Below are 15,592 nucleotides of genomic sequence, written 5' to 3'. Positions count from 1 at the left end.
GCCTACCTAAAGCAATATAATATCAATTCAATAAAAGCGATTATGTGACTATGATGGGAGAAAATAAGGCAGGCATTTTATTTTAAAATGACTTCAAACACATTTAAGTTCTTTGTACTATACTTCAGTAGCCCCGCATATTTAAGAAACATTTACATTCACCAGTTTATCCTCATTCAAACTTCTAGTCCAGTACAATTCAGACGGAAATGTTGTTGTTTTTTGATCAGTTATATTTATGTGGCATAGGCTATATACAGTAGTAGTTACCTTTCTAAATAATATTGTGATCATCTTATAAAATATGAGATTTTTTTTCTTCATAGATTTCGTCTAAGTCGTAAGTAAAATTCTACTAACACATAAATGCATCTTTAATTATAATTCAATAATTTGTTACTGAATCCTTTATCCTTAATAATATATTAACATTTACAGGGGCTACTTTCTGCATTTAGTGCTTTTATTTCTAACATTTTCAGTAGTTCTGCTGATTATAATTCTATAATTTTACTTAAGTAACATTTTAATTGCAGTAGCCTCCTTTTACCTGTTGTGGAGTTCTTTTTATTTTTTAAAGTATTTTATTGATATTTAGTCTTAATCATGACAAAATCATCATCAATGCTCAAGTAGGCTTTTAAGCTATGTTTTTGATATATAAAACATGTGTAATTAACAAATAGATAAACACACATATATGATATTGAAACTAGTCTCAAAAAATGTCATGGATAAGGTGCTTGATTATTTGTATTTATTTATTTAATTATTTGCAAAAAGCCTCTATTTTCCTAGTAACATGTAGCAGGAGTGCAGAGGTGTTTGGTGAGATTAATCTCCAGCTTTCAATAGGAAAACATTTTTTCTTTGAGTCCGTGTTGAGACTTTCTCATCCTTATAAGTAAGTATTATAATCCTCCTCAGTGAGTTTGTTCTCTGCCAAATCAGTGTTAAAGCTGACGTTTGATACAAAAGGCATCTAACTTCTCCCACAGCAACATCAGCTCATACTGTACTGATTTAAAGATCTGCATCACAGGCACAAGCAGGACTTTACAGAGAATGAGGCGACTGATATCCAGCAAATCAATAACACATTCCAAAACAAAACTACAGTGTCGTATCCAATACAATAACCCCCAGGCAAACAAGACTGAACACAATTCATAGATTTTTACTCCACATATGTCAACTTTTCATGTAAGGTAAAAGGAAAACTTGACATTTACTCTCAAGTAAAATGTGAAAAACAAGCCAATTAGTTTTCAGTGCGATTTCCTTTTGACAAAGCAGTTTATAATCTCACTGCTCCCCCACATGCTTGCTTGCCGATGGAAGTATGACCTTTTTCAGGTTTTCCTCATCACACTACATCTTCTCAGAGAGTATGTAGCAGATGTTTGAGTGCTCTCGGATAGGTCGTCTCATTATCGCTCTGAAAAAAACAAACATTATAAGGATATATTCATGAGACGATGGCTCTATTATTATTGTGATCACAGTTATTATTGTGTTGTTAACATTTTAATTGATGTTACCTTTACATTCACCAACACATGCTTGCGGCAAGACAATTAAATACACAAATAAACGTTTCCATACGTTACAGCTTTCATCAGATAAACAGATGTTTGAAGAACTCAGCAGAACTTCATAGTTGTTATAAAAGCCAATTTGATGAAGATGGAGCGCATGATGTATACCAATGAAACTGACAATGGATTTCATGTTGATTGATTCATTCACACCTACTTTAACTCCCCCTACATCAAATATGTGCAATCGATGAGGAAACCACTAAACAATACAGTTAATTTATTCAGTATCTGGTTCATCCTGTGGGTGGCAGCATGGTTTCATGTTCATGCTGCACAATCATGGAAAAAGCTGTATAGATCCACAGAGTGTTTTGAATGTCAATAGCTCTTATTTGGTCTGAATGAGGTTGGGGTCATAGATAAAGAAACGCACAAGAGGACCCACATGAGCACTTTTCTTTTCTATTTTCCTTTGTGATCCTTTGAAATTGTTCAAGATTGAGGTGAAGGCTACATTATCTATCCATCCATGATGATAATGTGGGGAAAATATGATCGTTATTGGCCAAAAACATTTATAATCACAGAGTTTTATAGCCTTTACAGGATTTGCACTAGTTCAGTAGACATTTGGTGTAATTGGTGTAAGCCCTACTTAACAGAGAAAAACATTTCATGAGAGTTCATTTTTAGCTGTTAAATCTGGGCTGTACTTTCACGTCATCAAATCAAATCAAACTCACGAGCTGGAGAAAATGATTTTGAGCATCTGCAGGTTTATCATGTGTGAAATCATCTGCACACTGGACAAACATTGTTGTTTTAGCTTCCAGTCTCTTCTTTTATTGCACATTTTATTCAGAGAAAGCAGAAAAATTGCAAGGAAAAAGTAAAATAAATAAATAAACAAATAAAAATAAAATCATGAACTCCTCCCACAGCAACCTGTAGCCAATGGCGAGGTGTAAATTTCAACATGCTACCTCTGAGCAAGGCAGATTTTTTAAAATGTTTCCAGTCCAGTTATTTTGTATTTGCCTTACATCGTCTTAATAATGTGAAGTTTGCTTGTGGAGTGCTTTGACGTGGCCTTGAGGTAAACTATGCTATCACGCTGAAAGCAGGGTGTGAGCTTGTGAATTATGTAATTGAGAAATTAGAACAATAATATCCCACCTCATACGAAACACCCTCAGACCGCAACACAGTTTTCTCCCCCTGATTGCCGTTCCGCTCTCCGATTGGCCGAGGAGAAGGGGGCGTTGGAATAAACAAGCGCTCCGAGCGTTCTCATTGGCTGCCGTCACGTCACTCGAGCTGTTGCCTGGTGATCTGCTTGCAGCTTGTCAACCGCACGATCCAGTTACTGTAGCTGCCTGCTGCAATGAAAATATCTTCGTTGGTGGGTGGATATATCGGCCCGGTTCCATCATTTTTTCCCCAAACAGTGACTGAGTGAGTAGTTTATTTTTCTGATTACAAAGATAAGACTTGTGAGCTTTCACTGTCATGTGAATATCTTCACCGGGCTCCCGTGAAAAAGAGACGTTACCAAGCTTGAGGTTTGTTTTTGTTTTTTTTTGTAAGCTAATTTTCGTGTGTTTTGTGAATCAGAAGGCAACTATGTTAGCTTAATTATACCGTAACCAAGCGGAGTCCGGTCCACGCTAGAAACACTGTCAGTGTGAGACTATTTGTACTAAGTTGTGTTGAGTGTAGCCATATGTCCGACTTGTTGGATTTATTGCTGCTCTGCATTGGAAATGTGGGAGCTACATTCATTCTGTGGGCAGTCGTTGCTGACACACACACACACACACACACACACACTCACACAGTGCAGCCTCGCCAGAGTCTGTGTTAAAAACAAATCATTTTAGAGCAACATCTTCGCCCTCGCATGTGTGTTGGCTGCTGCCATGAGAAGTTACAGGACAATTGCATTGCAGATATTTATGTGAAGGCAATTATTTTTCTCATGTTTTATCACAATGAGTCATTTTTTTTTTTTTTTACATAAATGTAAGTGTTTGCTGGTTGTTGTTGTTGTTTTCATTTTGTGTAGTGCCCAGAAATGTGTACTCCACTTACCTCAAATGGCAGTGACGTTGTAAGCTGGTTCCCATGTTTTTGCAAAAAAAAAAAAAAAAAATTCTTTCCAATGTTCCTAATTTTTTATGATCATAAACCCAAATTCAGGAAATAATGATAGCGCGTTGATCATAAGAGGAGGTTTCAAGGTGCTGTGTTTTAGATTGCACAGACTCCGGTCCATTACCACGCATGAGTCATTCTGTTGATAGAGACAAAATATATGATCCACACAGCAATGCACACTGCATTCCTGATCATATTAGCCTTCTAGGTCTGGGCCTGGAGAGTAGCTGGCTTAAAAAAAAATCTGCCCTCGAAAAACAAAAAGGCTGCATGCCATTGCATGTAGGCTGTGAAATGAGGAGGAGATGGAGGAAGCACATTAACACACTCATCTGACCAGAGGCATTTTTCTCTGTAGCCATCAGCGTTAATGTTTAAGCTCGTATCATACTCCTCAAGTTTACCGACAGTTGCCATCAGTTCACCTGTGCTGACGGCGTTCGGCTGAGTAAGATAAGGGAGTAATAGACCACACAGCGGTGTTTAGTGCTCTGGGAGACAGAGTTTATTTTGGTGCTGAGGTTTTGCATACTGATGAGCAGCTCCTGTGCCCACAGCACCGTAGGAGACTGAGAGTGTGAGTAGGCTACGCAAGTCCTTGGTATCTGGAGTCTTATCTGATTCAATAAGAGTAAGAGAGTGTGTGGATACCAGAGGAGAGGCTTTGATCGCATATCGAGATTATGTGGTACTGTTTCACTCTCCAGAAAAGGTAGGATAACAGCCAGAACTTTGGAGCACTGATCCATCATTTTCATAAGGTAGAGCAAACTCTGTAAGAAACATGACACCTTAGTATTTACTTATTTATGTTAAAGGAGCACTGATTTTGGATCTGTTTACTGATTCAGAGTACTACTCAGAAGGGAATGACCAATATTGTTTTTTGTAATACTGATTATTTATATCATTATAATCGATATTTGGAACTGATACATTTGAAGTGAAAATGAAAATCTTGGTGTCAAAATTTTACATTTCAAATGAACAATTTTGAGAAACATTACTCGAGTATTTCCAATTTCTCCTCCTTATACTTCCACCCCACTACATTTACTTGACAGCTTCAGTTACGAGTTACTTTGCAGATTCACGTTATTCAGTGTTTATCGGCCATTTACACTTGTAATGTGTAACCAATCAGATAGTGGGTGGGACACTGAGTGTGACCACACAGTGGTGACTACAAGCAAAGAGAGGATGCTGCATCAGAGCCAAAGAAGTGCATTTTAAAAATGTTATCAGCGATCGGAGACAAACAACACTGATAATCGAAAAAATGCTGAATATCTGCCAGAATTTAATCGGTCTATTCAGCCTGGAAGGAGAGAGTTGTCAATATCTTTTGATATTGTAAGACTTGAGACTTCAAATACTTGACATGGGATTTGTAGGCTACAGCATTTTTGAAGAAACCCATTATGGGGATTAAAAGTCAGGATATCTCGGCATCAGATGCTCTGATTTTGACTGTTTTTTGTTTAATCAACAAATTGAAGCCCGATATTGAATCTCTGGATTGCCCCTTTAACTCGAGGAGCCAGAGCTGTAGAGGACCAGTTCTTTGTCTTTTCTTGTTTGAATTTGCGCAGCCTCTCGTCTGCCAATCAAATCAGTGCACATTGCTCTGGGCAACCTGAGTCTACCATGCTTGGGACCAGCCGGCCATGTCAAGGCAGACGGCCATGATGTCACACACGATGAACGACTTTCAGTGCTCGAAATTCGACAATATTTTTCCGATGAAATCAGAAAAGAAGTATTTCTGTACAACGTAACAGAGGTGAACATGCTGTCAATATCAAAATGCTTTATTGCCCAGTTTAAAACATCTGTAAGGAAAGAAATTAAAAAGTAATTAAAATAATTGCATTACTTATTACATTTTTAACAGGGTAACTACTTATCTGTAATACGGATGTTAATGATTGTTCATTTATCAATGAATTGCTGTTAAAAAATTTACAGATTATAAATTAATTAACCAACAATCTCAGATGGGCACAAATGCTTTAAAAAAAAGTATCTTCTCACAAATTACAAATACTTGTTCATCAGATATATCAACATAAAATACAAAATACTGGTATGAGATACTCTATTTAATTAAAATACAAGTCATTTGTGATTTAAAAGATACAATGCAATTCTAATCTGTAACCTATTACATTTCAAAAGTAACCGTCCCAACACTGGTGAATCCATTTCTGATTTTGGCATGTGACAGACTCACTTTAAAAGGTAAAGCATATATATATTGTCTATGACTCGGTGTGTTTTTGTGCAGGTAAAAGTGAGCCCCTGGCGAAGGCATGTGTCGGATATTATGGCTCACATCTGGCACACGCCCCTCGGGAGCCAACAGCTGGTCGCCTCTTGCCATCCTGTAGCTGGATCCCCTCCGCCTGAGCTCCATGTGCCTCACGCAACGTACCTTTTGACTTCATGAAGATCCTTGACATCGGTGATGTAATGAATAAATTTGAAGTCCTTGGGATCGTGGGTGAAGGTGAGCGTTGTCATTTTATACCACTGCAGAATGTAATGATGTGAAATATAAAAGTACATTCTGTGCATTTCATTGCAACAGTGGCTATTAGTCTAGTCTAAGTCTTCAGCCACAGCCTTTCATGTGAGGTAGCACACTCACAGGTTCGTTGTAGGGCTTTTCAGTGAGCAATCATTTGATTGTTTGTATCCAATTTGCCTGTGGAACAAGGCTGTTAAAAGCCTGGTCTGTTCATGATGGTACAACTCAATAAGGTCAAGGACATTTTTAAAAATATTTAATCATCGTGAAGAATTCTAACATGAAAAACCTGAAGCTCGGTGCTGTGACTAGAATTCATGCTCTTGTGTTGTTATGGTAAAAAATGAAGAGGTGGTTTGGGGGATTTGGTTTCATTGTAAAACACAGTGGGGAGAGGCTGATTTGACACTTAAATTTCTTCCAAAATGCTTCTCATGGTTTTCCTTTCTCCTTGAACCACTTGGTTGATAGAAAGTGGCAGAGGCCTTGAGGTGAAGCCACCCACCTGTCCCAGATTTTACACTCCTACTCCCACATTGTAGAAGTTTTATAATGTGTGTGTATAATGCATTTCCAGAAGACACAGGGAAACTCTGAGCTGGATTCTGAAGGCTGAACGCCTGTCCAAAGATGAGTCGGTCTGGAAGGATGTCAGCACTTTTAGTTGTAGAAGTTTTTTTTCAGTCCAGCTCAACTTACTGCCTGTGCACTCATGGCTGAGTACGCTCCACTTGATCCAGCATCATAGATTTTTCCTCAGTGATCTTGAAGTCAGTCGATTTTGTTAATCATTTAGTGCAGTGTGTAGGCTTAGCCTCGCAATTAAAAGTACCAGTACACAGAGTGTTATGCAATTACATCCAGATACTTATCTAAAAAAAGAAAATTAATGAGAGGAATCGTTCTTTTTGCTTTACTCTACAAGTAATGTTTTTGTTTAATGGCATGTCATCGTCCCTAATGGATGAAGGACAGTTTGAAAAACACTTTTGATGCCTTCAAGGTTCCTTACCAACATCCCAGAATTGAGAGTCAGCTGACAAATGGCAGATATCTTATTGCAAATTTACATGTCCTTGTCCTTGTCATTGACTTTGCTTTGTTTTTAGGTTTCATTTTCTAATAAGTTAGCTCATGAATCCAGTGCTTTTCAGCAGCCAGTTCTCTATTTTCTGTGCTATAAATTAAATGAATAAGGAAGCCTTTGTAAAACAGTCTATGCTCACAACTGCATCAGCAAGAAATGATAGTAAAATTAGGAAAGATTTGTCTTAATATTCACTGTAATGGATTAGTTACTGAAAACCAATGTACAGATGTGACGGTTGGTCAAATAATCAATGAGTCGTTTGAAGGAAAATTAATCGCCGACTATTTTGATAATCGTTTCAGTCATTTTTCAAGCTGAAACATTTGCCGGTTTCCAGCCTCTTCTGCTGCCCTTCTTTGTAATTTATGACAGTAAACAAATAGTCGTTGGGTTTTGGACTGTTGGTTTGACAAATGAAGCAATTTGAAGACGTAATTTCTGGAAAATTCTTTTCACTTTTTACTCATTAGAAAATTAATCATTTAAAGGTGCACTGTGTAGTTTTGGGGAAGAAATTTTAATCAGAAAAGAGAAAAATCTGATTTTCATGCTTAAATAAACAAAAAAAATAAATAAATAAAAGAATAAACAACACAGTTTCATACTGTTTCACTTTGTTTATATTTGGCGGACCCTGCCACCTTTCTAGCTTCAAACAGTGTTCTGGGGACCTTATTTTCCTCTGAGGAAGGCTTATTTATCAAGTATGGAAATTATGAAACTTTCTCAGTTTGTTTTATTGTTCTAGTTTTTTTACCTTATCATTATTGTAAATATTACCTTTTTGAGTTTCTGAATTTCTACATAGTGCACCTTTAATTGTGAAAATAACCGTGAGGCCCTAAATCAGTGTCCGAAAATCAATCTATCATCGGCAATGACGTAAAGTACATCCAGTTTTTAGTGAATTTGTTAAAACCACCTGTCTGGTCAAAAGGTTGCACAACCTTCTGTAGGTCAGCAATAGACAGAAGTATGTTGACAGACAGTAATGTGTCCCAGTTTTTGGCTCGGAGGTATCTAAACTCTAACAGGATGCAAATGCATTAGAGCAGCCTCTTGAAGATGACTTCTTGCAGCACTGATGTGCTTTATGAAGGAGCACGGAGCAGTTTGTCATATGCCTGCTCAGTCCAAGAATTCCTCTTGAACCCTCGGGGGAAGTGTGTGTGTGACTGCCAGGGTCGATAACATCAGAACTACAGTAGCTTGCCAACACTTGTGTCCTACTTTCTGAGCCACCTGTCCTTTTATAGTGGGGGATGTTTTTCCTTAATTCATGCGAACATATGAGAAGCATTAATAAAAGAGGATTTAAAACCCTGTTCACTATGTAGGAACATGCAGAAATTTAAAGGACTCAGTAGCTTCTGGATTTGTTAGCACTTGTTATAGTTTGCCAACTCGCCTTATGTGGGAGTGACAAACTCTTTGTTCACAAATCAACATTTATCAACTGATTTTATGCTGTATTTTTGTTATTATTTCACATGGGTCTGTTTTTAAGTGCAGTAGCTCTACTTGAAATGCAGAAGGAGAATACTATGAATATTCATGAGAAGATTAGCTGTGGTTAATCTAGGTTAAACATGTGGTTTGCTCTCTGTTTCAGGTGCCTATGGTGTTGTTTTGAAGTGCCGACACAAGGTAAGATTTTCACGTAATCACAAATCCCTATCGTGTCATATCACGTGTTTCATGTTATGTACTGTTTTTTGCACATAAAAAACTGTTATAGCTGAAATCAAAGGTTTTAAAGGATAAGTCCGGTGATATCCTATATTTTTCTTATGTTTTGTGAGTATAAGCAAAGAATGAAATAGCCTGTTTATGTGTCAAATCATGTCCAAAACCTCTCATCAACACATCAATGAGGCACACCATTACCAAATTACTATTAGACAAGTCTTGCCAATCGGCAGCCATCTTGGCAACACCCCTGTGCAGTTATTTCGGGCTAACAAGACCAGGCCCCTGTCTAAGTGAATGGGGACAGAGCGACAACGCGACTGGCTGATATCTTTCCCAGTTTGGTCGCTATAAAGCAGACGATTGACTTTTGGGGGGAAGCGGCGGTATATGCGTCATACAATTGACGGCTTTTCTTTTCTAAGTGCCTGAAGTGGTCTATCTCTCTTATAATGTGTCTGCTTTTACACTTGGGGACATGTTCCTTCATTACCATGTGTGTCTTGATTCAATCCCACATACACCAATCTGATGCTTTAAATGCTCACTAGAGCAACAAATGTGTATTCATCCACAGCTGAAAATAGTCCCTCATGTGCGACTTACTCCTTTTTGAGTCACTTTTGCTGTAAACTACAGTGCCCTACTGTTTTATTATTTAGCCTTTTTAAAAAATATAATTGCTATAGATATATTCATGACACACTTATAAAGATTTACGTCATCAGTAGAAACCAATGAGATTCAGGGTGAGAAAGACTGACAGGCTCGGAAAAAGTGGGAGTCAGACAAACATGTTGTTGGTTTTGGTCTTTTCATTGTTGACAATAAAAAGTATATAGACATACAAGGACAGGGATTTGAGTGTTCTGTGTGTTTATCTTAAAAAAGATAGTTGACATGATGTGTTTTTTAAAGGAGGTTTGTTTTTTTTCATGCACCTGGTCACTCCACTTTAGTTAACTGCAGTGGCCGTGTGCCTTAAAATCACTGTGATGTCTTAAGTGGCTCTCGTGGACTGCTTGGTAATTAGTTAAAGTCCTTTTGTCTCCACTCGGGTTCATTAGTGTGAAAGACCTGCTTTGATTGGCAACAACTTTGTCAGATTTAATTCTACCACTACTCAGCCACTTCGTTTGTTTTCATTCACGTAAAAGTGGCTCTGATAGGTTATCTTATCTTTTTTTTTGCATAGAAGGATAAGAAACCAAAGCAAAATAAAAAAATAGCAGCATGAATAGCAGACGACCCACACTGCAGTAATAGCCCTGTCATCTCAGTCCATTTAAGGAAGAGGCTGCGCCAAGAATTGACGGCAATCCAGCATGAATAAGAGAGACTAACTACCTCCTACTTACAGAGATCTGCAGGAAACAGACAAAACACTTTCTGAGCCTCCCTCGTCAAAATCCTTGATGTTTTTCTTGTTCTGTGATTGCCGTGCATCTGCCTTCATTGCTGTGTTTATTGCAGCAATGACCTTACTCAGTGTATCCATTAGCCAGGTTTCTAATGTGAGCCAGTTAGCTTAAGTGTCAGAATTGTAAAAGACAACAGCACCAGACTTGATGTTGAGCGAGATCTCAGAAGTGAGGGAGAAAAGAAGAAAGGCCTGCTGTAAGCCAGAATCACAGCCTATAATTACTGGGCTTTATTATTCAGACTGATTGATCTCAGGCCTATGCAGCTGCAAATGCCAATGTCTCCATTTTTGTACAACAGAACTCACATCAATAGACCTCAGTTTGTGCCACACAACAGACGGATGCTGTTGCTTTGTCTCTGACACTCTATCACTGTGTTTATTTGTGCGAAAAATCCATCATCGTCACCATAATCTCTAATATTCATCATTTGTGGGGGGAAAAAAAATCACAAACAAAGGCTATAAGGTTTAACAGAACAGTTAACAGATACATCAGCTGGTCCGATATTATTTGAGCACAAAAAAATGTTATCGACCGATATATTATCTGATTTTTTTAAATGTTGAAATCGGCTTCAAGAATCCAGTTTTAGGCCTTTAAATACAGTCTCAGTAGAGAATGAACACCATATTCTTCAAACGCCCACAGTGCATTTGTGATGCTTATGCATAGGACTAAATAAAAAATGAACAGTCCATTTATGTAGTGGCTCCATTTGCAAATCTGTTACTTCAGTTTTCTGCCACATCAGTTGATGTTAGCATCTTAATATGCAATTGAGCATCAATTAAAGGTCCGTTATTGTAGAAAGTGAAATTAAGTGTTGGCGTGTTAGAGGCCATTTGAATACTGTATAATTATCGAAACGCTCTGTCCACAGAGAAATGCTATTCAGAAACTGTGCCTTCAAACGAGCCGTCAGAACTCATGTAAAGCTGTGATGTCACAATCATATAGTCGCCGCCCCCAGCAGTTCATGTCGGGTGGTGACTGCTCAGGCATGTGAGAGCTGACCAATCAGAGCAGACTGGGCTTTTCAGGAGGAGAGCCTTAAAGAGACAGGAGTTAACACAGAGCATTCAGACAGAGGGTGAATAGAGGTGCTGCAGCAACCGACTGTATGAGAAAAATAATGTGTTTATTGAACATTTAAGCATGTAAACATTTGCGAGTACACAACAAAAATAATGCAAAGTATGAACCTGAAAATGATCTTCATATAGGACCTTTAATCCAGATTTAAAGCTAAAGTTATCAATATTTTATATTAACTGGTGTTCACATTACTATGTGTGAGGTGAAAGGAGTCATTCGTAGGGTTGAATCCACAAAAAATAATCACTCAACTTTTCTAATTTGCGTTCAGTCTCACCGGTACTATAACCATAAACTTAGCTACAGCATGAAGCTGTTTTCAGTAAATGCCCCAATAAAACCACTGTGTGCTCTGTCCAGCACCAAACAACAGACAAGGCTTAAAATTTAACAGCTTAAAAGACAGATAATAACATTCATAACATTCATCATATTAATCAGGGTAGAATAAGTGTTGTGTTTTTAAGCTTGGTCTTTTGCCTAAGTGGCCAAAAAAAGCAGCAACATTTGAAGCAGCTTTAAATAATCTACAGTGGAGATGCCAACAAATCAGTTTAAAATGAAATAATTCACTAATTACTCTGTTAGTTGACTTGCAAACTGGAACACAATGATCAGGATTGTGTGGGAAATGCTACTAATGGAGTTTTATTTCTCTTACTTCGATTCTACTGTTAACGAATATGCAGGATTTACTTGAGGGAGGTAGTAGCAGGTGAACAGTAGTCATTCTTGATCTCAGAAGGTTTTACCATCCTAATTGCTATTATGGAGGAATGAGGTTTGTCACTCCTCAACAACAGTGCTAATTGGTTTGTGTCTGCACCGTAGTCACAGTGCTGTACAAACATTTAAAGAGTGTTTGCTAGCTAGTGTTTTTTGATACTAATTTTGAATGTCTTTTTAGTAAGCTCATTACAGTCCCATTATTTCTCCTGCATGTGACAAAGGAATAACAATCCCCCAACAGCCTGACATTTTGCTACTCTTCCGTGGGCCTGTGTGTGCTGGCAAATCCATAATATATGCAGTTCTGATAGAATATCTGTTGGTAACTTTATTGCCTGACGTGTGAAAGCACAGGAGGATGAATTCTCTGGCTGCAGATCAATATGGACCAGTGCCATCTGGAAAATATTGTATTGTTAGTGTGAATGAACCGACATGGTTTTTTTTTTTGTTTTTTTTGTTTTTTCAAGAGCTAACTCACAGATCTATGCTGCATAATTATGTGTGCATAACATAACTGGGCACACAGTCAAGCACAGACACACATACACGCACGCATGTGTTGACACTTGCAGAGCAGAATAACACATAGCTTACCAGGGGTTTGATGGTGCTGTGTGACTATGGGCCGTGGAAGTGCGCTGGCCGGAGAAAATGGCTGTAACAACTGCTGCTTAGTCGCAGCTGCTTGTGCTTACAGAACGTACTTATTTCACCAGTGACACGCCCCTCAAATTTGGTTCATACAGTGCGTGTATTTAACAGGAGTAATTAGATCCCAGAAAGATCTGGGGACAGATATAGAAAGGATGGAAATACATTCTATGCACTGTCAATTTCCCCCCGTTTACGGCCTAATCTGAATCCGTTTAAGAGGCTGCTGGATTACTGTGTGTGTACCCCCACGTATGGTTTACAATATCTGAACAGATTTAAGAGTCAGCTGGGTTTAGTGTGACATAAGGAAGTGACAGAGAGGCGGATAATATCAAAGACATGTTTTGAAGATACTGTTTGGATGTTTCAGGTATAATCTTTTCATTGTCACTGTTGTTGCCTTTATGGTCTAAGAAGATTTGGATGGTTATTGTAATTTTTTACAAGCGCAACTATTATTCAAGAAAGAGTTATTCTATTTATTTTTGATATCCAAATATATATTAAGACCTGAATGAGAATGAGTCTGTGCATTCTCGCCATCATAGTGACATAATGGCATTTATTAGGAATGTTTGTTGAAAAGATGCCTTTTTTTAACTCTTCATGGCAGAACACTGGTCCATAGTTTTCACATTTAAAGGTGCAATCAGTATGTAAGACCTGTATTCCTGCCAAAGTCATACTCAAAACAAAAAATAGGGGAAAAAATTGGAAAAAAGGGGACAGCATATCACCAGCTAGTGTCTTTGTTTACACCACTAGCACAGGACCTTTGGACCGGGATGAGCCCAGGGCTAGCTGATTTCCCTGCTAATTTTACTAGACACACTAGAACACAATAAATAGACGTCATTATGTCAAATCTGGTATTTTTTATTCATTCATTCATATTCATTCATTTTTTAATATTTTTTATTTAGATTCTTTCATATTGCACCTTTAATGATGATTTAGGGCTGGGTGATATAGCTTTGAATTAATATCTCAATATTTTTTAAGCTATACCTTGATTCATAAATGCGACTGGGCGACAACAACAAATATCACAATATTTTGACCAAACACCCCGATTTCAATATTGCGACAAGATTGTAGGGCTGAGTATTGGTGCTTTCAAAAAATATTAACACAATGAGATTTTTGATAAAAATCATCAGTAATGATATTACGACTCAGTAGGTAAAGACAAGTATTAGAGGGGAGATTAAGTAGAACAGTCGGGTAAGTACGTCTCTTTACTGTAATGCAGTCTTTAAAACCAGGAGAAGACAACACAACACTACCATATCGCAATATAACAATATTCAATAGTCTCATATCACAATAGTGATATCAATACATTGCCCACATGATGATTTACATCGAGAAGCCAGACCCATGCATGAGCACCATGTAGGCAGAATTAAAAACAGACAGAATACAGACTAAAGTTGATATAGAAAATGGTGCTTGATGTTGCAGCCGTACACTAAAGTTCAGCTATTGTTGTCACCTGGAGAGACTTCAGTGCCATCTTGATAAAGAGAGCAGCCAGAAGAAAACTGCTAAATGCTGTTATGTCAAAAGGGTTGAGTACACGGAGACACAGAGGAGCTCTTGTCTGGTTGGTCTGGCCCATCTTTTATTAATTTCTTTTCCATCTAAACGAATCATAAAAAAAAAGAACAAAAGAACATGTTTGGGTTCACTAATTTCTTTTTCTAATGGGAATACAGTGTTCCATTGTAGTGTGATGACAGAAAATAAAGTGGAAACTACAGTAGATTCAAGGACAGTGCAGCTGCGTATGCCAACTGAGCCGCAGGGATGCTCCAGTTCCGTTCCTCTCGTCTGTTGATGTTTGATAAAAAAAACATGAATTATGATGATTTATTATAAGTTAATTAAGAGGCTTTTGTCCCTGAACTTCATCATACTAGTGGAGCACCAGTTTGGATATTTGTAAAGTCAATTTGCACCTGTGAAAAAATCAAAATTTTTAAGCTTAATCAGATCTTACAAATCAAAATCCATTGATTTTTAGCCGTACCCAGCAGTAGTGTGCGATCTAGGGATGGTAATGATGATCAGTCGGTTGTTCCGCTACTTTGGACCAGACTGAAGACAGACCAGACTCAACAGCTGCTGGTTGGATTGGCATGAAATTTGGTGCACACATTCTTGCTTATCCTGTAAGTGTCCATATAGCACCATCATCAAGTCAGAATTTCAGTTTGTCCAATACTTTGGTTCATGACCAAATACCTGCATAACTAATGCCATTCCCATCATCCTCAGCTTTGTTGTATTTAGTTTAATAAGCGATGCTAGAATGCCGACATGCTTAGTAGGCAGTAACTATTTTTTCGGGGCTTCATACCTTCCTGGCATTAAGCGGTACAAGTTATACTGTATGATGATATTTGTATAATAAACAAACAAAAAATGCAAAAGCTGAGCTGCTCGTAATAGAAGTCATTGTAGGATGTATGTTGTATGCAATTAGCCGACTAAGATGCTGCGTTAGCCAAACACACCGCAGGACTCAGCTAGCAGCTAACTAGCTCTCCTCCAGCCTGGGGAAAAAAACATTTTCTATCATCTTCTATCATCTCCAATATGGTGCGGGCGTTTCACTTGTTAATTCATTGTGTTGGCGAAACTGAGAGTATCAGTACTGAGAGGGGAAACCACC

The 15,592-nt window shown here is 38.0% G+C and overlaps 1 protein-coding gene across 7 annotated transcripts in view; it reads left to right on the top strand.

The window, feature by feature from the left end:
- Positions 1-2,888: 2,888 nt before the first annotated feature.
- LOC311258480 (cyclin-dependent kinase-like 5) overlaps positions 2,889-15,592 on the top strand; it is a 45,400-nt gene continuing 32,696 nt past the window's right edge. For 3 of the 7 annotated variants that reach the window (XM_084354785.1, XM_084354783.1, XM_084354779.1), the window contains exons 1-3: positions 2,891-2,996; positions 5,986-6,207; positions 8,931-8,965. In XM_084354785.1, the coding sequence (XP_084210911.1) occupies positions 6,144-6,207; positions 8,931-8,965 (99 nt within the window). In that variant the 5' untranslated portion in view covers positions 2,891-2,996; positions 5,986-6,143. The other 4 variants (XM_084354782.1, XM_084354781.1, XM_084354780.1 and 1 more) reach the window with 3 other exon arrangements.

The sequence above is a fragment of the Pagrus pagrus genome (assembly GCF_965226575.1).
Source record: "Pagrus pagrus genome assembly, chromosome: 6".
In the NCBI taxonomy this organism is placed as follows: Eukaryota; Metazoa; Chordata; class Actinopteri; order Spariformes; family Sparidae; genus Pagrus; species Pagrus pagrus.
This window is presented reverse-complemented; position numbering and strand designations above follow the sequence as displayed.